The sequence below is a fragment of the Cyprinodon tularosa genome, unplaced genomic scaffold (genome assembly GCF_016077235.1).
Source record: "Cyprinodon tularosa strain WSP-4 unplaced genomic scaffold, ASM1607723v1 ctg182, whole genome shotgun sequence".
Classification (NCBI taxonomy): Eukaryota; Metazoa; Chordata; class Actinopteri; order Cyprinodontiformes; family Cyprinodontidae; genus Cyprinodon; species Cyprinodon tularosa.
Genome location: NW_024038624.1, coordinates 386,337 through 408,403, shown reverse-complemented (window position 1 = coordinate 408,403; position 22,067 = coordinate 386,337). Strand labels below are relative to the sequence as shown.

The 22,067-nt window shown below is 39.0% G+C and overlaps 1 protein-coding gene across 1 annotated transcript; it reads left to right on the top strand.

Annotated features, from left to right (window-relative positions):
- Positions 1-276: 276 nt before the first annotated feature.
- On the top strand, positions 277-16,539 carry LOC119781794 (tetratricopeptide repeat protein 39C-like). Its single transcript, XM_038282348.1, has 14 exons — positions 277-793; positions 1,849-1,897; positions 5,907-6,035; positions 6,760-6,874; positions 9,876-10,230; positions 12,324-12,492; positions 12,721-12,814; positions 12,898-13,005; positions 13,087-13,196; positions 13,299-13,422; positions 15,320-15,417; positions 15,508-15,612; positions 15,703-15,741; positions 15,828-16,539. The coding sequence occupies exons 1-14, from the start codon at positions 660-662 to the stop codon at positions 15,915-15,917; spliced, it is 1,719 nt and encodes a 572-aa protein (XP_038138276.1). The 5' UTR covers positions 277-659; the 3' UTR covers positions 15,918-16,539.
- Positions 16,540-22,067: the final 5,528 nt, after the last annotated feature.

Sequence of the window (22,067 nt, the reverse complement as noted above, 5' to 3'; positions counted from 1 at the left end):
ACAACAACTTCGTATTATGGGTAATCCATAGTGTTGTACTTCATATGGAGCCCACCCAGATAATGTTGCTCAAAGGCCTATTGTTGTGCCATTGTCTAGGGCCCCAAATTTCCTAAATCCGCCCCAGTTTCTCGGCATAACACCCCCCTATAATTGTAAATATAATCTAGAACCGCCACTGGTCATTAACATTTATGTAACACGTTCTGTATCATGGGCGCGGCTGGGTGAGACCTCCTCCCTCCCTCCGTCCCTCCTCCCGGCGAGGCAGTGACGTCAGTGCGCTGATAGCTGCGTGGGTCTGGCAGAGCATCCTCCTCACAGCATCCTCCTTATGTAATGCCCGAAATGCTGTCGGATGGATGGGACTAAAACTGGAGGAAACCTGAGTGAAGCTGCGGAACAGCGCGGTGTTTAGGGAGGAAAACGGACCGATTTTTAAATCATCAGATTTCTCTCCAAGCATCAGGGGCCTCCTGAAGGGGCGCAGCCTCTTGGATCTGCACACACGCACTTCTTTTTCTCTCTCCAGATATATAATTAGCCTGCATCATACATCTGCTTGGAGAAACCAATGCAGGTTTGTTTGAGAGAAAACAGTCGATCTTTTTCTTTGCATTCCTCTCTGCTCATCCAGCAGCCAGTGCGCTGTAGAATAAATGATGGCGGGTCCAGAGCAGCAGCAGCAGCAGCAGGCAGAGCGCATAGATGATGCTGAGATGGCTCTGCAAGGCATCAACATGCTGCTCAACAACGGATTTAAGGAGAGCGACGAGCTGTTCAAGAGATACAGGTAATTATTTCAACTTGCCCAGAACAACAGGTACACAATAATTAGAATAATTACTAACCATGCCATCTGGCTGATGTAACCTGAATGAATTAAACCAATTTATTTGCCATTTAAAGACAGTGAATCCTAACAACCTGCCACTGTTAAACATGACTGCTTTGGGGTTATGGCCCATCACCCTGGGCGCCTTCACCTAGGGGACAACAAAAGCTCATAAAAAAAAAAAAAAAAAAAAAAAAATATATATATATATATATATATATATGTATATATAACTACTATATATTAGTAGTTTAGTTTATACTTTTTGATAACTGATTTGGTCAGAACTTACTAAATAATTCTATGTTGAATAGGAGTTTCTTACAACCCAAAAAACAAAGAAGGCATAATATTCATCCATCCATCCATCCATTCACCCAACCATCTATCCATCCATCCATCCATTCACCCAACCATCTATCCATCCATCCATCCATCCATTCACCCAACTGTCTATCCATCCATCCATCCATCCTTCCATCCATCCATCCATCCATCCCATCCATCCATCCATTCACCCATCCATCCATCCATCCATCCATCCATTCACCCATCCATCCATCCATCCATCCATCCATCCATCCATCCATCCATCCATCCATCCATCCATCCATCCATCCATCCATCCATCCATCCATCCATCCATCCATCCATCCATCCATCCATCCATATATTTAGGAAAGTAAGCCATAAATATGATTATATATTCTTCTTTTCTGTGTTATTCTTTATCAGTTTTAAGTTGTATATCCTGATATTAGTAAGTGAACATGACATGAACTTGGCATTTATTCCACAGTCTTTTACATTAAAGCTAGTTGTGGAGTGTTTCCTGGTCATGGTCGACTGTAATAGACAGTGACAGCATGTTCTGAGCACACTGTATTAAAAAACACACAAGCGGGAAAAAAATTACATAGGAAAGGCCAGCATTGTTTTTTTTTTGCTTTGCTTTTTGCTTTGCTTTGTTGTGGTCTCTTATTTTTTCCCCTAATCTCTCTGTCTCCTTTTAGGACTCACAGCCCTTTGATGAGCTTTGGAGCAAGCTTCGTCAGTTTCCTGGTGAGATCCGCCTTAAGAAGCGCCACTCCAGCAGTCAGATGAAGCCAGAGACAAATGTAGAAGAAAAGTCAGAATCAATGTTAGATGTGAGACCAGAGAAATCTGTCAAACAGCTGAGCTCACATTGTCACCACTGATATCCTCCTTTTTTCCTCCCCATTTATAACCATTAACATAATGGATGCATCCTCAGGTCAAGAAATGCATTACTGAGGGGGAGAGTAGATGACTGAAAGCCAGTGTCTGTCAGTGTTGATTGAGGGAGATGATTCATAACATGATGTGCTGCTCACACTTATATAAGAACTCTCTCTGCCATACCCCTTTATGTGACCCCTAACATAAAACGAAGGCCAGGATGATGTCACTGCTTTCACTTAATGCTAAAAGCACCGGGCTGTCGGGACGGCAAATCTGACTGTCACATAACCAACCATTTAAAGGGAAATTATATCATGTGACATGCTGCCTCCCACTTCTTTTCCTCATGCATGAAATTCTGAAAGCAGAATCCAGTTAAAACACATCATCACCTTCCTGCATGTCTCAAGTTATTTCATAAATTTTTTTTTTATTAAATAACCATGTGATATTTTTACAAATAAGAATATCCTCTACAACTACTGTAGCTTAGTGCTTCTTCTATGTGACATATAAATGAAATATAATATCATGCTACACCCTGCAGGCTCTCTGTCTTAACGAAGATTCTATCATCTTGGCAGAAAATTTGTGATTTAATTATTTAACCACTTGGGAATTATTTTAAATAAACAAAACAAATTGACAACCAAAGTCCTGACACAGTAGAATAATGAATTTTACACTTTCATCAATAAAAAGGGACTCATCAAACAAATGTCTGGACTCCCATAGAGCACTTTATTTCCTCTCAAATAGACTGGGGCTGCAGGATATTAGGAAAGCCTTTCAATTTTACAAATACATCATGTTTTTCGCTCTAGAGTTCTCACCACTCCTCGTGAGCTCTAGCATTGTAGCTTCTACATAAATACGTCTGCGCTGACTTTAATAGAAGAAAGAGAATATTTAATTTCTCAAATATACTGTTATTATAATCTGAGACAGTTTATAATAACACTTGACATGTAACATTCCACCACATCTGCAAAAGAAGGCCTTTGCAGACTGAGACTGACTCTAATACTAAATTTTGTGTTGTTTATATGTTCTTTGAGAGTTTTTGTTTCACTCTTGCTAAAATGGTGTGACAGTGGGGTTAAGCCCCGACTCTGGCTTTCAGTGTTCTTGTGTCCTTGGGCAAGACTCTTCACCCATACTTATGGTGGTCAGAGGGATTGGAGGCGCCAGTATAGGGCAGACTCACTTCTGTCAGTGAGCCCTGTCGTGGGAAAAAAAGTATTCAACTATTCACCCTAATTAAATAAAAGGAGATTGATTGATTACACTCAGTCGGCACATTTATTCATATCTTTGCAAAGAGAGAACAGTTCATCATATAGTCCTTATGGCACAGCATTCTGCCCTGTTCTGCATGAGCAGCGTTCTTTCCTCTTATTTAAAACAATGAAAAGTAGTCAGAGTCAAAACAAATTACAGACGCTTTGGTTAACAGTAACATGTTATGAATAAACCTTCAGAAAGAATCTGGTTTGTTATGAGAAGAAGTTATGTCTGGTCTACAAACACCATCCTGCAGAGAATTGTGTGGCCTTAAAAGTGAAACAGACTGAGTGAAAAACTGTTATAGTGGGTAAATAGGATGAATTAATATATAATAGAAGAGAAATCTAAATTGTCTGACAACAGCCCCAGGGCAGCTGTGGTTACAATGTAGCTTGCCACCATCAGTGTGTGGGTGTGCGTGAATGGATGAACGACTGAATGTAGTGTGAAGTGCTTTGGTTAAGTCCGACTTGAAAAAGCGCTGTATAAGTACAGGCCATTTATCCTTAACCCAATACAGTGAATCCACTGTAATTGCACTATTGCACACACTGATAATGGGTTTATAATTTACCAGATTGTACAGCTCTAGTCCAACTCTGAATTAGGGCTACAGTAAAAATTGTTTTTTTTGCAATTTTATTTAAAAGGCATTTTTAGTGGTGTGGGAAAAAATCGATTTGACGATAGATTGTGATTTTCGGCTGCCAGATACAAAATAGATCTTTCAGTACCTAATATCGATTTTTTTTTTTTTTAAACAAAAAATTTTTACTTAAAACAATGAGGGGAAAATGGGCTACCTCTGCCCCGCCACTATGGCAGATAGCACTGCTTCCAAACAACATGGATACCAAAATAACAAAATGATCAATATCTTCTGATGAACATATACAGCACTTGGTCTTTCATCTATGCATTTAATTTTGTTAGCTGGGGAAAATATTCTAATATATAGTAATATTGCAATATTGTGAAATCGTATTGTGACCCAAGTATCGTGACACATATCGTATCGCTACACCCATGCCAAAACTCACCCCAAGACATTTTCATGTTTGTCTCCATGGTGTCATTGTTTTCATTACCTTGAATGAATAGAAAAGTCCTTCCTTCCAGCTAGTATGCTAGCTGCAACTCTTGCTTTCCTTCTGTTCAGCGGCAAACCAAATTTAAGCATATCACCGCCACCTAAAATGCATGGATTGAGAAAAATGGATCGCGCAATTTTTGAAAAATTGAATTTTTTAAAATATTCTGATATTTTTGCAAATTGCATTGATTGTTCAGCCATTGTTTAAATACTCCAAGATAAGTGATGAGATAAGACATGAACTTAAGACATAATTTAAATCAAAGAGATTGACATTACAGATATTGTCACCACTGCTACACTGGAAAAACGATCTAGAAATAAGTAAAAATGTCTTAAATAAAGTGTATTTACCCTTAATTTCAGTAGGTAAATGAGATACGGTAGTTTGCCAATGGAATGAGTATTTATACTCATTAATAATTAGATAATATGCATTTGAAATAAGACAATTGTCTTGTTCGATTGGCAAAGTGTCTGTTTTACCTCTTCAATTTAAGAACAGATGCACTTATTTCAAGACAAAATGACTTATCTAGATTTCGATTTTTTTTCCAGTTTAACAGTATGAGCAGGCAAGGCTTCAATTTGCCCCAAGCAAACTGGGGAGCGACCAAAAAAATATAGTTCTTGAAAATGATTTTTTTTTAAAGAAGGCTGTAAATATAAAATAGAATTTATCTAATTCATCTATTGGCAAATCTTTGAAAAATTCTTTGTTCAATCACCATTGGTGATCCGGAGGTGATCAAATGGTGATCACCTCTGGTTCAATCCGGATGTTATTCAAATAGGGTACAAAAAGAAAGAAACATCAAGTATTAACAGAATTTATTAACAAAACTTAGAGAGAAGGATCTCATCACCTTTGTCTCAGGCCTGATTTCTTTTACTTTTTTATGTGTCCTGTTTAGCCAATATTGCTCTGGGAATTGGTGTCCCAGAGCTAGCTGATAGCCCAACAACCCTAAAATGAACCCTAATTAATGATGCAACGTTTTCTTCTTGTCATTTATGGAAAGTCTTTTTTTGGTTGCCTTAAAAAGCCGCTTAACTGTCTGAGCTGCAGCAAAGAACAGGTAGGCTTCTTTTTTCCGGCTCTGCACACAGCTGTGCAGATGTCACCCTGCTGCTCCATTTAGGATTATGCTGAAGGAGCCTTTTGTTAGTCTGTTACATAAGGCTCCTTCACTGTTAGTAAGCCAGATCAAGCATGAATCTCCCCAGAGGAACACTGAAGAACATTGGAATATTGACCCAAACAGGGTTGTATCTTAGAATAGACCAGCAAAGTTACCTCTTTTGGTGGGAAACTTGCATTTTTTTCTATGTTTAAAAGCTTTAATTACCAAAGACTCTTTGCAAATTGGAAGACAGTATTGCATTTTTAGCTCCTATTAATTTGATATCCTGCTTTATAACCTGCTGCGGTCTCGTGAAAGCAAAAAATCTAATTAGTTGGTGGACTTTTCCTGTGTTTTGCTGCAGAATGCCATGATGACATTCGAGGAGGAGAAGATGCAGATGGCCTGTGATGACCTGAGGACCACTGAGAAACTCTGTGAGAGTGACAGTGCTGGAGTGTTAGAGACACTCCGAAACAAGATAAAAAAGAGCGTAAGTAAACACTCAGGCAGAAGTAGGGTTCTGAATAAACTGTTTAGAGAACCTTAAAGCAGAAATACAATCAGGAGCACTGCAAAAAAATCTAAATCTAGATGAGTCATTTTTTCTTAAAATAAGTGCATTTGTTCTTGAATTGAGGAGGTAAAAGAGACATTTTGCCAATGGAACAAGACAATTTACACTTAAAATAAGAAAACACAATTGCATTGTCTTATTTCAAGTGCATTTTATCCAATTATCTTATTTTAAGTGTAAAAATACTCATTCCATTGGCAAACTATCTCCTTTACCGACTCAAATTTAGGATAAATACACTTAATTTAAGACATTTTTACTTATTTTTTTGTTATTTTTGCAGTGAGAAAAGCATAAAGCCAATTAGGAGATTTTGTTGGAATCCTGATACTTCTTATATCTTCTAGCATTTCAGCAGGAACACACATTTAGATAACGATGTTAAAACCCCTCAGCAGTAGGTGTGATCATCCCGATTGCAGTGAGATCATGCCGAACCAGCGGTCAAATTCAATTACAACGTCGCTGAAATTTGATCTAAAACTGGAAGAGAAGCCACCAGGCTGCCTAGCATCTTCAGGTTTATTGATAAAGTCTGTTTTTTTTCACTACCTATCCCACTGCTATCAGATCGACGTAGCAACATCATCCAAACGGATGCGGCTTACTGTACACGTGTGCTTGTTTGTGTGGGTTACAGATGGACTCCCAAATGTCAGGCGTTGCTGTTGTGGACCGCCTCCAGAGACAGATCATTGTTGCTGACTGCCAAGTGTATCTAGCTGTTCTGTCTTTTGTCAAACAGGAGCTCTCAGGTAATTGCAAGACAAGCCGCCTTTTGATAGTGTTGATTAATACACTATTTCAAGCATTATTTCACTTTGGCTATTACTCCTGATCCTCCTTTTGTTTTTGACCTGTGACATAAATGCACAAAAAAATGTTTTTCTTTTGTACTGGCTTGTCTTTAAGAATGGAAAGAACTTTATTTTTCTTTTAATTTGACAATTTTACTTAATATATTATCTCTCATTACATATATTGAGTGTAAACATGCAAAGTTTATCAGTTAATTACACATCTTAGTCAAATCAAGTTATTATTATAATACAAAAAATACTTAATTAACTTTTAAAACTACAGTTTATTGTAGTTCTCAAATATATATATATTTTTTTTATCTTAAAGGGTTATATAAATAAAATATTTTATTGCTGAAATCCTTAAAAACAAAATGAGTCCCATGATTTAACTATCCACTCTTTTACTCTAAAATACCCAGCAACCCCCTCTCTCTAAACTATCTCTTTGGTCACATTGCTGATATAAATAACATTTAACTTTGTTGGGAAAATGTGTACAAGAAGCAGGATAAGTATAAAGTCCAATTTGCACCGAATAGTTAGAATGACCAATTTATGATGCTGCCCTGATACACAGATTCAGTGTGTTTTGGATAAACAGTTAAAAGGCTAAAGGTTAAAATGCCTCAGAAAATAGGACCCAGAATTCAGGCAAGACAGACAGTGGAATACTTAAAAAGAGTTTATTTAAATAAAGAAAGATCAGATCTGCAGTGGCAGTGCCAGCAGCGGCTAGGGCGTCTATAACAGGAACGTCTACAGGAAAAAAAACCACAGGTTAGTGACTAAGATAATCTGATAGAGGATGATTATTAACACGTGAGTCACTAACCTGATTTGGCAGTTCAGTCCGTGCCCAGAGAACAAGGATTGTTCCAGCCGGTCGGCTGACAATGTAGCAAACACTGCCAGAAAGTTCCAGACGTGGAAGCCTAGAAGGCTGCAGAAGCTGACAGGAAATCAGATCCATGCTGACGAAGGAAGGCAGGATAATCCACAGGGAGAAGTCAAGACGCAGATCCAGGTTCAGTCAACAGAAGAATTAAACAGGAGTCTGAAGACTGTCCAGACAAACAGTTCAGACAGGGGCAGGCAGGCTCAAAGGTCCAAATACAGAAACGGATCAGGATCAGCAAATCAGAACACTATAGAAAGCTAGAGGACTCCCTACACCAAAGGGTCACGTTTAATCTGGCACTGATGGCTGGGAACAAGGAAATTAAATAGAAGCAGGAGCAGGTGGATCAGATGAGCAGTGATGAGAAACAGGGCAGAGCTAGACAGGTGAAAAAAATTGAGCAATCAAGCCAGCCATCAGCTCCAAAATCATGACAGAGCCGTCTATTGCAATAATATCATAAACTCATATTTTTTAATCTACTGACTAGTCTAGAAATATGACTGCCTCCTCTGCATAAGAAGTCAATTTCAAGCATTCAGGAGCCTGAGGTGAGTGATTTTCCACTAGAGCAGACATGCTGCATAACTACATCATCTTTCCATGGTTACGGAGTTAGCACATTGTTTGCATATATCTCTGCTGCAACATGCCTGTGTGAAGCTTACTGTATGCAACGTCTCTAGAGCTGCAACACTGTTTTTAACATCCAGAACAATTGGCACCCTGACTTCAATCTATGCATGCTACTCTATCAGATTATTATTTTTTGTCTTAAAGCAATATATTATTTCTGTATGTGCCAAAGCAATTGAAGTTAGATGCAGAGTAGGACGATATAACAGATGTTCATTTTATTAAAACCCTTTAGCTTTGTTCCCTAGTTTCAAATCGTGCTCAACATTCTGTGTAAGGCATGCATTGGCAAAAAAGTTCTTAGAAGCATCTAAGAAAGCTGCTTTAATGCAGTTTAAAATGTTGTTAGGCATTATTCTCATGTGAAAAGGAAAAGGTTATATGCATGATTGGTTGCAAATTTGTTACCAAAAGGAAGCTGGTCAAATTACTGTAAAAGTGAAAAGGATATCTGCTGGTGCTGCAACTCCAACAAAGGGGGGGTTCAAAAATAATTTAGTTCAAAACCATAAGGCTCCTCAAATCTATGTTGCAGCAAAACACACACACAAAAAAAAAACTTTTGTTTTATATCCACAAGCACTCAGTAAAAATAAAGCTGAATGTTATTAGAATTAAAAAAACTGCAAATGTTTCATGTTTTGCTGTACCACAAACAAAAAGGCACAGCAAATCCATGTGGAGGGGTGTTTGCAGTTCAACCATAATGTGATACAGACATGTGGAAGAAGCTTGATCTGGTTGATTGAGACCAGAATTTAACTTAATGGTCCACAGGCTACTTCTAGGTATGAACAATCCCCACATTTAAACATGGTGGAGGCTGCATCATGCTGTGGGGATAGTTTGACCAAGCAGGGACAGGGAAGTTGGTCTTTTAACAGTGAAAACAGAGATCCAGTGTAAGATTAGCTTTTATTGCTTCTTAAAATAAAATAAAATCTTTCAAAAGATTTATATTTCTTAGTTTTTGTCTTTCCTTAGATTTTGTTCTCTTCATTTGTTTTAGCTTCCTTAGCTTTAATTTATGGAATGTGTCTCATCATTCTTTTTACATTTGGTTTAATTTAGTTTCCATGAACTTCCACAGTCAATTTTAAGCCAGATTTTCACAGTTCTTGATGGTTACACATAAAACACTGGAATATCCTCAGTAAACGTTCGCAGCAACGATGTGACTCATCGTGCTCCAGCAGCTCAGAACAAACACCTTCTATCAACAGGAAGGAGGAGGATTAATTGATTTTTAAAAACAAGACTCAGAGCCACCATAGTGGTTGCTCTTGTTGGAATAAGTGACACCTAAGTTCACTGAAATAAACAATCTTAATAATCCAAACAGCACCTGGCTGATGTTTTATTATTAACATGTCCAGTAACGTTTCCTTGCTAAATCTTTGCCTTATTTTTCCCTAACAGCCTATATAAAAGGAGGCTGGATTCTCCGTAAGGCTTGGAAGATGTACAATAAATGCCACAGTGACATCAGTCAGCTGCAGGAGACCTGTCAGCGGAGGCCCTCAGGTAACCAGCAGTCCCTCTCAGCTGACAACGCCAACCACAATGTGGAGAGCGGCGTGACGGCCGAAGCCCTGGACCGACTCAAAGGCTCGGTCAGCTTCGGCTATGGCCTCTTCCACCTGTGCATCTCCATGGTACCTCCACACCTGCTGAAGATTATCAACCTGCTGGGTTTCCCTGGTGACCGTCTCCAGGGCCTGTCCTCTCTCATGTATGCGAGTGAGAGTAAGGACATGAAGGCACCGCTTGCTACGTGAGTAGACTTAAATCTATTAAGGAAAGATGTCTTACCAGATTGATTCTACCAGTTCATTGTTTCCCTGAACAGTTTTTCATTTTTTTAATATAACAGCAGATATAAAATGAGAAAGTGACTTCAGCTTTTTAGATCTTTTAGTTATAAGTTTGGTCGGTCACATCTTCACACCTTAGTTGCATCATCATTACAGAAATCTTGTCCTGTCATCACACTGCCTGTTTATAAATCATAGCCCTTCTCTGCCCTCCAGAGGAAAGTGAAGAGAATATAATCTGTATAACTCAATCTGAAAAAGAGAAATTTCGAGAAAAAAAACTGTAAAATTTAAAATCTGTGTAAAAAAAAATACATTAAATTAAAAAAAGAAAAATACAATTTGAAAAAAATAATTGATATTTCTTGAATGCTTTGTTTTTAAATGTCTATTTACAAACTGTGTTCTTAGCTGGCATCAACAATAGAAGACATTTTTTTGTTTTTCTAGAAGTGCTTAGAAATAGCTTTGGAAGCCTTTTCAGACTGACTCCTGCTAATAGATTGTTTCTCATCTGTCTGAATTTCTTTCGATTCTACAGGTCGGATATTAACCAGGCTGGGTTGTTGCTAATATGTAAACAATCACAGTCAGAATATGATGAAATGGTTTGTTTGTGCAGCTTTATTCATAAATGATAAAATAATTTAAAAACATTCTTTTTAAAATGTCCTCAGATTATCTTTGTCTGACATTCATATTGATTTACTTAAAAAAAAACACACAAGCGTCTTAATACATTTCTACACCCCTCTGTAATGAAAGACACCATTTCTCAAAGTAAAAAAACAAATTATTAAAGCATTATGAAATAAACATGAATGCAAGTAAGATTTTATACCTATTTAGTTCATTACTCTGCCCATTAATACAAATTATTTTAGTGTCCTTTTTTTTATAAAGTCATCTTTCATGATCCAAGTCAGCAGGTTTGTGTCATGAATGGTTTAAGCGATCTGACACACATGCAGAGAACCACTCAGAGACCAAGGGAAAAAGTTTAACAGGTTTATTAAATGTAGATGAATAACAGAAGTTGGATCTGAAACTCAGTGGACTGGTGAACCTGAACTGGAATATTTGAAGGCGAGATCAGTTCAGGGACTGTAGAAAATTTGACTGAAGCTTGAATATTACTGGAGAGGGACTCACGTTTAAGGGGGCTCTTGTCAATACTTGAATCCAGCTTGTGGGGGTTAATCCAGAGAAGAGGGAACTCCTTGGAGGGCTCACAGATAGATAAGCGTTGGACCCAGAGGAGTAAAGGAGCAGACTGTCACTTGGATTTTTGAGGAGGACTTGAACGGATCATGTGGAGGTTTACCCCTGCTCAGTGTGTACTCAGTTAATCCTTCCAGGGGGAGAAGGTCCAGGTATCCAGTTACTCAGGAAGGCTTCCTGCCGAAGACCAAAACTAGACAAAAACTAGATAAGACTGAGAGAAACAAAGCTAAGGTTAGACTCTGCTAATCTCAGCTTGGCTAGAGTACCCAAAACTGGCAAACACTCTGGCGTCGAGGTAGTGACAGCCCACTGCTCAAATACTCCTCCAGTAATGATCCAACGAGCCGCAGGTGTGCAAGGAGGCCCAACAAGGACAGGGCACCACCTGGTGGTGGAGAGAGAAAAAGACCAAAACAATCCACCCAAACTGGATTCCTAACAGTTTGACCAGTGACAATACCCAGACTTTTAAACCTGGATTATATCCGTCTCTAGTGACATAATGACGCTGATTGGCCAACAGATTCCTCCTGTTAAAAAGTGACCTTATGAAATTAAAAGGCCATTAGGGAAAATCTAATTACAAAATAAAAGCTGACTTAAAAAAAAAAGAGACTTTGAAATAAAAGCAGTTGAAAGAAATACAAATTTTTATTTTACTTGCGTTTATTGTCACATTATGTACTTGTGTTTTATTTATTTAAACTAGTATTTATTTAGCTTATAATGGTGTAATAATTTATTTTATTTCCAAGCATTTTTCGGTTCCATAGTGTAGATTTTAGAGGTATGAGAGTAATCTTCCTTTAAATGTTGTTGTGTGGCTCAGGTTGGCCCTCCTGTGGTATCACACCGTGGTGCTGCCCTTCTTTGCCCTGGAGGGCTCGGATACTCACGCAGGGCTGCTGGAGGCCAAAGCCATCCTGCAGAGGAAGTCGGTGGTTTACCCCAACTCATCCCTCTTCATGTTCTTCAAGGGACGGGTTCAAAGACTGGAGGTACATTCTGGAGTGGCTGTAGATGTGATGGGAGCGGCGTGGTTCCATAGCTGCACACATAAGACTCATTGGTTTTGAACAGAAGAAAACAAAACGTGTCATAAAGAAAACAACAGCTTCTGTTCAAGCGCATGAACTCACCGTCATGTGATCTGCCGTCTGAACAGTCTGCGTCTGACATGATTACTGTTTACCTGTGGGTGTGTGGTCTCTCTCCTCTGTCCCCAGTGCCATATCAACAGTGCTTTGGCCTGTTTCCATGATGCATTAGAGCTTGCATCAGACCAAAGAGAGATCCAGCATGTGTGTCTCTATGAGATTGGTACGTGTTTTCTCATGCGGTTAGCCGCTGCACATCGAATGCAGAGGGACCGGAATGATGCCGTCCGCTTTTCTCTGTGGCAGGTTGGTGTAGCATGATAGAGCTGAACTTCGAAGATGCCTTCAGAGCGTTTGAGAGATTAAAAAATGAGTCCCGATGGTCGCAGTGCTACTATGCCTACCTGACTGGAGGTAGGAATGAGGATGGCGAGAAAAGGAAACATTAGGAAGTGTTTGGAAATCCTGTTTGATTTCCTTCGTGTTTCCTTTCAGTGTGTCAGGGGGCTTCAGGGGACCTGGATGGAGCAAATGGAGTTTTCAAAGACGTCCAGAAGCTGTTCAAGAGAAAAAACAACCAGATAGAGCAGTTTGCTGTCAAAAGGGTTAGGCATACCTCAGAAACCTTCACATGCTTTTTTTGATTTTAAAAATATTTTGCTGTATTGCTGCAGGAGTTTGACTCCTTTGTTTTGTCCTTTCTGCAGGCGGACAGACTGAGAAAGGTCTCACCCACCAGACAGCTGTGCATCCTGGGGGTTATCGAAGTTCTTTATCTGTGGAAAGCTCTTCAGAACGGCTCCTCAACTAAACTGCAGATCATGAATCAGGGTCAGTAAAACTCACAAAAGGATCAACTTTTTCCTTAAAGAGTCTCGGTAACCACAAATGTGTTTTATTGGGATTTAGTGTGACGAACATCAGAGCTTAATTGTGAAATATGTCCACTTACGGTATTTTAAATTGATTTTGGTCTGAACTTTAACTAGGTCGTCAAACATATATGCTAGTATATTGCTGCTTTCCCACCGAAGACGTTTTGAACGTCAAAAAGGCTTTTAAGACCTCATCTAGAAAGCTTTTCTGTCATGATTTTCTTATGGGATCTGACCCACATGCAGTAAACCACTCAGAGAAACCAGGGTTAAAGTTTAACAGGTTTATTGAGGAGATGAACGGGGTTGGATTCAGGAAACTCAGGGTACTGGTGAACCGGAACTGGAAGTGGGAAGGGAAGTATCAGAGGTCCATGGGAACTTTGAACGATGACTTTGGAAAAAATGGGACTCACGTTAGTGGAGAAAACATTCTTACAGGAATCCAGTCTTGTTTGGGTTAACCAGAGGGAGGAACTTGTTGGAGGGTGGACAGGTTTTGTTTTGGTTGGTTCCTGAGGCACTATGGAGCGGACTGTCACTTGGAATTCAGGAGGTCTTGAACAGAACTTGTGGAGGTTAATTCCCTGCTCAGTGTGAGGAAGAGAAAGACACAAAAACAACCCACACAAACTGGATTCCTAACATTGTCCTCATTGAATTCAGATGTGTTCTAACAGCATTTTTGACACAGTGTCCATTCAATTCTGCTTTTCTGGTCTCTTATGTTAAAGACGCAATAGAGAGTGGCTTACTATATTGTCATGAGTGAAAGAAAAAAGTGGTTTTAAGATGTTTTTATAAGCATTTTTACTGGTAAAACTTTCAAGTAGTAGAATTTAAAAAAGAATCTGCTATTTGAAACCAGAGAGTTAAACATTTTATGAAGGTATTTAAAAGCATCCATTAACAAAATATCAAAGAATTCTCACTTTTCTTTATACATGAAGAAATTACATCCTCTTGTTTTTTTATGTAAACCTACAGTAGTAAAGTGTAACGCCTTTAAATACATATATTATTGTTTATTTCCGTTGGTTTTATGTTAACATCTCTGCAAAAAATGAGATTTTCCAACTCAAGTGTCTGACGCTGAATGTCATAATAAATCTCAGCAGCCTTTCCTTAATTTGTAAAATGTTTTAGTTTCTAAACAAAACAGAACTTAACAGTACTGTGGAGGATTTTCACTTTCTTTTTAAAAGATCCACCCTCTCCATTAAAAAAATACACAAGCACCACCCCATACCCGCTCCCGAGAGGGAATGTCTATTAAACGTGTCCGAGAGCATGCACAATCCCATTTCTGATACACTTCATAGACACTTTTTCTCCTACGACCCTTGGCCAATTTCAAAGAAGAAAGGTGAGCTTCAATGACTGTCTGAAACTGTAGCTCACAACATAAACGCCTGAAAGTGCGCATGTGCAGAAAAAGATAGCTAACTGGGGTCGAGCACGTTGGACAGACTTACGTAAACATATCACCAGAATGATTGACAATTAGGAGGACCCCTTATTTCGATGATCCACTCGGAAATAAAAGATCGTCCTCTATACCTTTAATTTTTCCATAGCGGTCCCATTTATAATGAGACTAAATCAGATGCTGGTGAACTTTGTTAACAAAATAAGTGATTTCAGGGGATTTCATTGAAGGGTAAAAGTGTAAACTTTGCACTTTATTCCATTTTAATCGTAAAAACATCATAACCTCAGATCCACTCCATCATTTCAATCCATGCAACATATTTTTTTTTTCCTTATGCACTGAAATTCCAATAAAAGACAAAAAAGTTTGTGGCTTGAATTGTCTCTTTTAAACCTGCTATCATGCCCTGTGCTTTAAACAGTGTTGCAGAGTTTAGATGAGCCTTCCTGCAGAGGCCTGAAAAATCTCCTCCTCGGTTCGGTCCTTAAATGCCAAGGAAACATCAGAGATGCTGTTCAGGTAGAGCCCTACTCTGTTCACACAATTACTCTGGAGTTCACCCTAACCGGAAGTCGTTCTCATCTTGCTTTAATTTTGCCTGTGATTCAGTCGTTCCAGCTGGCTGTGAGGGATGAGTACGGACGACACATCAACTCCTACATTCAGCCGTACGCCGTCTATGAGCTTGGGTGTATCCTCCTTGCAAATCCAGAGGTTTGTCATTTTGTATTTTGTTAAAAGCATGAGTTTGCTTACTTGTAAACGTTGTGCTATGAATGTAATTTTCTCCGTTGCTTGGTTCAGACAGTGGCAAAGGGGAGATCGTTCCTACTTCAAGCCAAGGTAAAAAGAAATAGTTGGGATTTCTAATAAGGAATCAAGCAAAAAAAAGAAAGCTTTAACATGAATAAATGTTTGTCTCTCTGTAGGAGGACTTTACAGGCTATGACTTTGAAAACCGGCTTCATGTCCGCATCCACTCAGCGCTGGCCTCCTTGAAGGAGGTGGTTCCTCAGTGACTCCAAGAGGGAAGACTTTAATGTCGCACAAAGTTGTAGTCCCGTCACTGGTGATAGCACACTCTGTGTTTTTCTTCTAAAACGAACCGAGGACACAATTGGGAAACGGTTGTCACATTAGACAGTCTGATAATAAAGTGCTATCTCTGTGCATTTTGTAAAGCAGCAGATCAAGATGCTCGTTCTCGCACACGGGTAGACAAAGGTCATGTTTGGTGCAGAGATGTGTCCTGAACTCCACCAAGCCGCCCACCAGCAACTGCATCTGGTTGCAAGTGTAAAAAATGCCTCTGATGCTATAGATGCGGTTCCATCGCAAAGTGTGATGTAAATAACAAGCTTAAAACAGGGCAACCTAACTGCATAAAGAAGATCAGTGCTAGCTACCTTCCTCCTCCCCCGGTTTATCTTAGCCAGTTTGTCGCTTCCTGGACCTTTTTCTGGACTGAATGCACAGAGATTCAGCTGAAACACAGTTTTTATTAAATCCACTCCTTGATATTCTTTCAGTGTTTTCTCTCACCGTAATGTATTTGCTGTCCGCTAACATATGTACTCATTAACTTGTGCATTTTAAGGACTTAAATTCTGCTTTTAGCTTAATAAAACAGATTAGCACACAGTAGGACACGTTTTCTTTATAATGTTATAGAAGATGGCCCTTTTTTCCTATTTCTTTAACGATACAACCTTAAAATTGACTTTAATGGGATTTTATGAGTAAATTAAACTTCCGATGTAGAAAGAAAAAATGAAAAAAAAAACAGAAATATAGGACAAGCATGGATCTTATTTATATTCAGGCTGTATTACCACCCCATGCTCACTGCAAAAACTGATTTAAAAATAAGTAAAAATGATATAAAATGTGTTTGTTTCTCCCTAATTTGAGCTGGTTTTGCCTTTAAAAGAGATGGTTATATATAATGTCCTTGAAATAAGACATGTCTATCTTATTTTAAATGTAAGTTGCTAATTGTTTTAATAACCTGCTCAAAAAATATGGAAAACACACTTTGTTTAAGAAAAAATTGACTTATATTTAAATGTTTGCAGTGTTGCAGTTACAGTAAGAGATCAGTTATGATAAGAAAAGCTTTGCCCCCCCCCACTCCTAACTTTAAAAATAGATCAAACTGAATGAAAAACTTAGCTTTTCAGTTTTCTTCACATTCTTAATCAGACTTAGGTCTAGATTCTGACCAAAGGTAAACCTTACCCCCTTTTATAGTGCTAAACACAAATAGACACCAGTTTGAAGAAAACACAAAGAGATCCCTTCATGTCAGGAGACCAGCCACAGCCAACATTAGCCCCGCCTCCCATGCTCTGATTGGCTGGAGTTACAGAAAAAGTGTTAACTTCTATGAGGAACAAAACCCAACAACCTTGCAACTATGTATCAATCTAAGAGTAAGAGTGATTTTTCAGAACAGGAAGTGACTGAGGCAGACACGTTAGGAGGTGAACAAGTGCCTGAAACAGGAAAGACTTAGACTTGGAAAGACTTAGACAACTTTTACTGTCATTTTGTACAGCTCTCATGATATTTCCATTTCTTAAAGTGCAGCAGTGATCAGATGTAAACATTGTGGGAGAAAAAGATAGATATAGTCAGTTTGATACAGAGTCTGTGACATGATTTAGAGGTTTTTTTCAACATTCAGCAGTCTGATGGAAGTGGGGAAAAAGCTGTTGCAGAATCTGCTGAACCTGCATCAGATGCTGCAAAGTCTCTTGCCAGAGGGCAGCAGGGAGAACTTCCATAGTGGGGGTGTGAGGGGTTATTTATGATGTTACGGGCTCAGGACACGCAGCGCTGAGATGAAATGTCTATAATGGAGGGAAGAGGAGCCCTGATGATGATCTTCATTGCTGTTCTCACCACTCTTCTCACCTTCATCCAATCTGCGGCGCTGCAGCCTCAACCCCACACAGTGAGTCAGCTGGAACGCTCCCAGGAATTTGGTGCTGCTGACCACCTCTACAGCTGAGCTGTTGATGAGGAGTGGAACGTGGTTAGGCTGGTTTATCCTGAAGTCCAAGATGATCTCCTTGGTCTTCTCCACGTTCAGGATCAGGCTGTTGTCTCTGCACCAGTCTACCAGCTGCTCCACCTCCTCTCTGTAGTCCTGGTCGTTGTCGTCTCTGATTAGGCAGCCCTGAGGGGAGCTTATGCTTAGGGTTATGACATCAGAGGTGTTCTGTCTGATCCAGACTGACTGAGGTCCGTCGGTTATGAAGTCTAGCAGCCAATTGTGGAGGGGTGTATTGAATCCCAGCTGTTCAACTTTGCCCATCAGATGCTGTGGGATGATGGTGTTAAAAGCTGAACTAAAATCCAGGAACAGCATCCGCATGTGAGTGTTCTTCTCCTCCAGGTGTGCCAGGCTCAGGTGGAGAGCAGCAAAGATGGCGTCCTCAGTGGAGCCCTTCCGTCGGTAGGAGAACTGGAAGGGGTCGAATATTGGCGGCAGACTGGAGACGATGTGTTCTTTAACCAGCCTTTCGAAGCACTTAATCATTATTGGAGTCAGTGTGGCAGGCTGGTAATCATTTAGTGTGGTGACCTGAGGCTTCTTTGGGACTGGAATGATGGTGGCAGACTTGAAGCTTGCTGGCACTATGGATTGGTCCAGCAAGGTGTTAAAAATGTCTGTGAGGACACCAGCCAGCTGATCTGCAAACTCCTTATACACTCGCCCAGGTATGTTATCAGGCCCTGGGGCCTTCCTTGGGTTGACTCTCCTCAGAGTTTTCCTAACTTCAGCTATGTCCAGGTTTAGTGCTTCCTCCCCCTGATGTGGAACAGCTTTCACTGCTGGAGCGCTGTTTAGTGCCTCAAAGTTGTTCAGTTCATTTAGGAAGTCAGTGTTTGCTGCATCTACCGAGGGGAAGGTGTGTTGTAGTCTGTGATTAACCTGAATGCCTTTCCACATCCTCCTGGTGTTGCCGTCTGGCTGTGGTTTTGCTTCGCTGATCTGATGGCACGTTTTAAGTTGGCACATGCTGTTCTCAGAGCCTCTTTATCGGTTGGTGATGTTATTTTTGATGCTGGAGTCCTCAATGCATTTGTTAATGTAGGCCGACAGTCCGTTGTGTTCTGTCGCCTATCTCCATGATGTAATTTTCCATGTTGGTAATTCGTCATCTCTTCCTTGAGTTCTTGAAAGTTGTTTTCGTTGTCAGTGTTGGATCTTAATTTTTGAAGGACGGCTTGGAGACCGCCGTTAGCCATCTTGTCAGTTAGCCCTGTCTCCGTGGCCGAGAGGCTAGAGTGGATAGCCAGGCTAGCCGAGGTGTCTTCGTTCCTTTCTTTATTTAGTTGAGGTCTTTCAGGTTTACGGCCCCCCTTTCTTTTGGGTTTAAACTTATTGTTTTTCACTTTTCTTGGCTTAACATATCAGTCAGTCTTGTTGTTTGGTCAAGAAAGGATCAGCATGAAATGTTGTAGAGAGAGCCACAGAGTCAACCTGTCGCCATCATGGGCGCTCATCCACAAGTCAGTTTTCTTAATCATTTTCATGTGTTAACTTTTTTCTTAAAATTAACTTTTTTTTGTTTCTAAGGAGTGCAGAAACTGGACGAATTTGCCTCATTTTAAAAACAGCATCTATCTATATATAAAAAAAATGTAAACAGCTTTCTGCAAAAAAAAAAAAAATGTCATCTTAGTTTCCTTTTTCTCAAGGATCCAAATACAACATTTAATTTAAAATACATTTATAACCTTCTTAAATATATGCAATTGATAAAAGATTTATTGTAATGGGAACAATGTAAAAAAGCCATAGAATACGGACTAGAAAACTATAATGGGATATAACTACCTATCAAGTGAGAGAAATAGATCAATAGCTAAATTAAAATTAAAAAATTATGAAACGTGTTTGAGCTTTTATCCGTTACATCTCCACAAAAGGACCAATAAAGAGCATTGAAGGCCAGGAACCTTAATTACTGAGGGAAGAGTGACAAGTGGCATCAGGTGGGGATGGGATACATCAGTGGTTCCTAAAGTTTTCTATGACATTTCCTGTTGAAATACATAGGAAAATCTTTCCGAACAGAAGTCACTTTAAGGCTCCTCTGAAAGGAAATAAATAAAGCCTACAGCGGGTAAAGTTAAACGAATAAGATTTCCAAATCAGAACAGGTTAGAGAAAGGGAAGAAAACATATGAGGATAAACAGGGTGAAAAAGAAGTGTGCAAAGAGAGGGAATAAGGAGTGTGCTGAATGGGTGAGTCTGATGATTAAACTGGGGTTGAAGGTTAAGCCTTCCACAAAAACCTCCATTCATTGTAAATGACCTGAAACACGCATTGCATTACCTGCTATATCTAACATAACACTGTGCTCTATGCATAGCATGGCTGGGTGACAGTGGTGTGGTGTACTGAAGTCCAGCATGTTTTTTTTTCCTACAAAAAGCATAAAGTTTCCCCAACATTACACCTTTAGTTCAGTAAAGATGCCTGATCAAAAGTGCTGCTCCCGTATTACTATAAGCGCTTTTTATTACTGTTTTAGTGGTAGAAGCCTTTGACTTACTTCACAATAACTACTAGTTTATTAATAACAAAAAAATATATGTTTTTTGCAGCGTCTTTTTGCAGCTTTGTTGGGTTTGAGTGCCGTTAGTATTAACAGTCAGGCTTAGTTAACAACATTCGTAAAGGATTCTAACAAACTGTTCTAAGTTGTTTACATGACAATTATTTCAGTCCGGAGGATTACAGTTTATAGGCAAACACTCCAGTTTGTCATTCAAGCAATATTATCTGTAATAAACATTATTTAGTAAATCGCAAAGACTTCCAACTAGGGGAACTTTTCACTTTATTGTAGATTTACAGGACTTAGATGTCTTTTTTAATTTCTTTTTTTTCTCCACTGTGATCTTTTAAAAACATGGCTTTTCATGCCTCATGCCTGTGATGGATGTAAAGTGTAAAAAAAATAAATAAATAAAAGGGAGGCTGCTGTGATAAAAACATTAATGTGAAATGTCAATTAAATGTAAACAGTGTACCGAATACCTCTGTCACCAGAAGATTCCCTCTCTGTCAGTGTTGAAACCTGAGGCCAAGAGTTAGGTGTCAATAAACTGCAAAATAAACCGTTCTCCATCTTTATTGTCAACCAGTTGTCTTTTTGTCTCCTTTCTTATTCTGATAGCTATTTTCATGGTGTTTTAAAGGCAATCAAATGATGTTATTGTGTCATATCTTCTCCTGATTCCCTGAAAATATGATCTATGTTGGGGTAAGTTTAATTAAAATGCATCACTTAAAGCACAATACAGATATAGAACCTGTGATACGGTTAAGGAATATAAAGTAAAGTTGGATTACAAACCCTCTTATTTATTTGTTTTTAAGGTGAGTGTTTAAATACAGGCAGCTTAAAAAGGGTTAAAAAAGCATTTTTCCAGTTTTCTGGGAGTTTAGAGAAAGTCTAGAGAAGTAGATCTGGAATAAGAGATCTGAGTGTTTTTATTTTAGTTCTATGGCATTCAATGATTTATATACTAACAGACATATTTTAAAGTCTCTCCTCTGAGATACAGGGAGCTTGTGTAAAGACTACTTTATTTATTACAGTAAGAAGGTTTTATAACCACCATCGTATGATAAATGCTCTCCTAACCATAATCCACTGACAGTGAGCAGAAAACACACACTGGTTAGATGTTTCACCTATCAGGTGATGTTTATGTAAAATAAGGGAATGGGAGTAGTAAGAGATTAGGTTTTTAAGTTATATTCTAACCCTATTTGATTCAATATCAAATAATGCTTTCCAAATCTATTGGTGTTTCTCTAAATCTTCCAACCTTTGGTCTGCCTGTTAACTTTACAGAGTACTCAAAATTATTAGAAGGCTATGTAATTCTATAAAATGATTATATATAATTGGAAGCTGTGGCGTTCACCTCCCTCATTTGCTCCTGCTTAGGAAACCTCCCTCTACCTCAGTTTGGATTGATTCTGTCGTTTGTGAATATTGAGAAAATCAGATAATCCAGATGCTGCTTGCCAAGTCGATTTTAAGAAAAAATGGTAACATGTTTTGGATTTTGTCGCACCAACTTACAGAGGTGTAGCCAGAAAATTTCTATAAGGGTGGCCACGCAATAACCAATGTA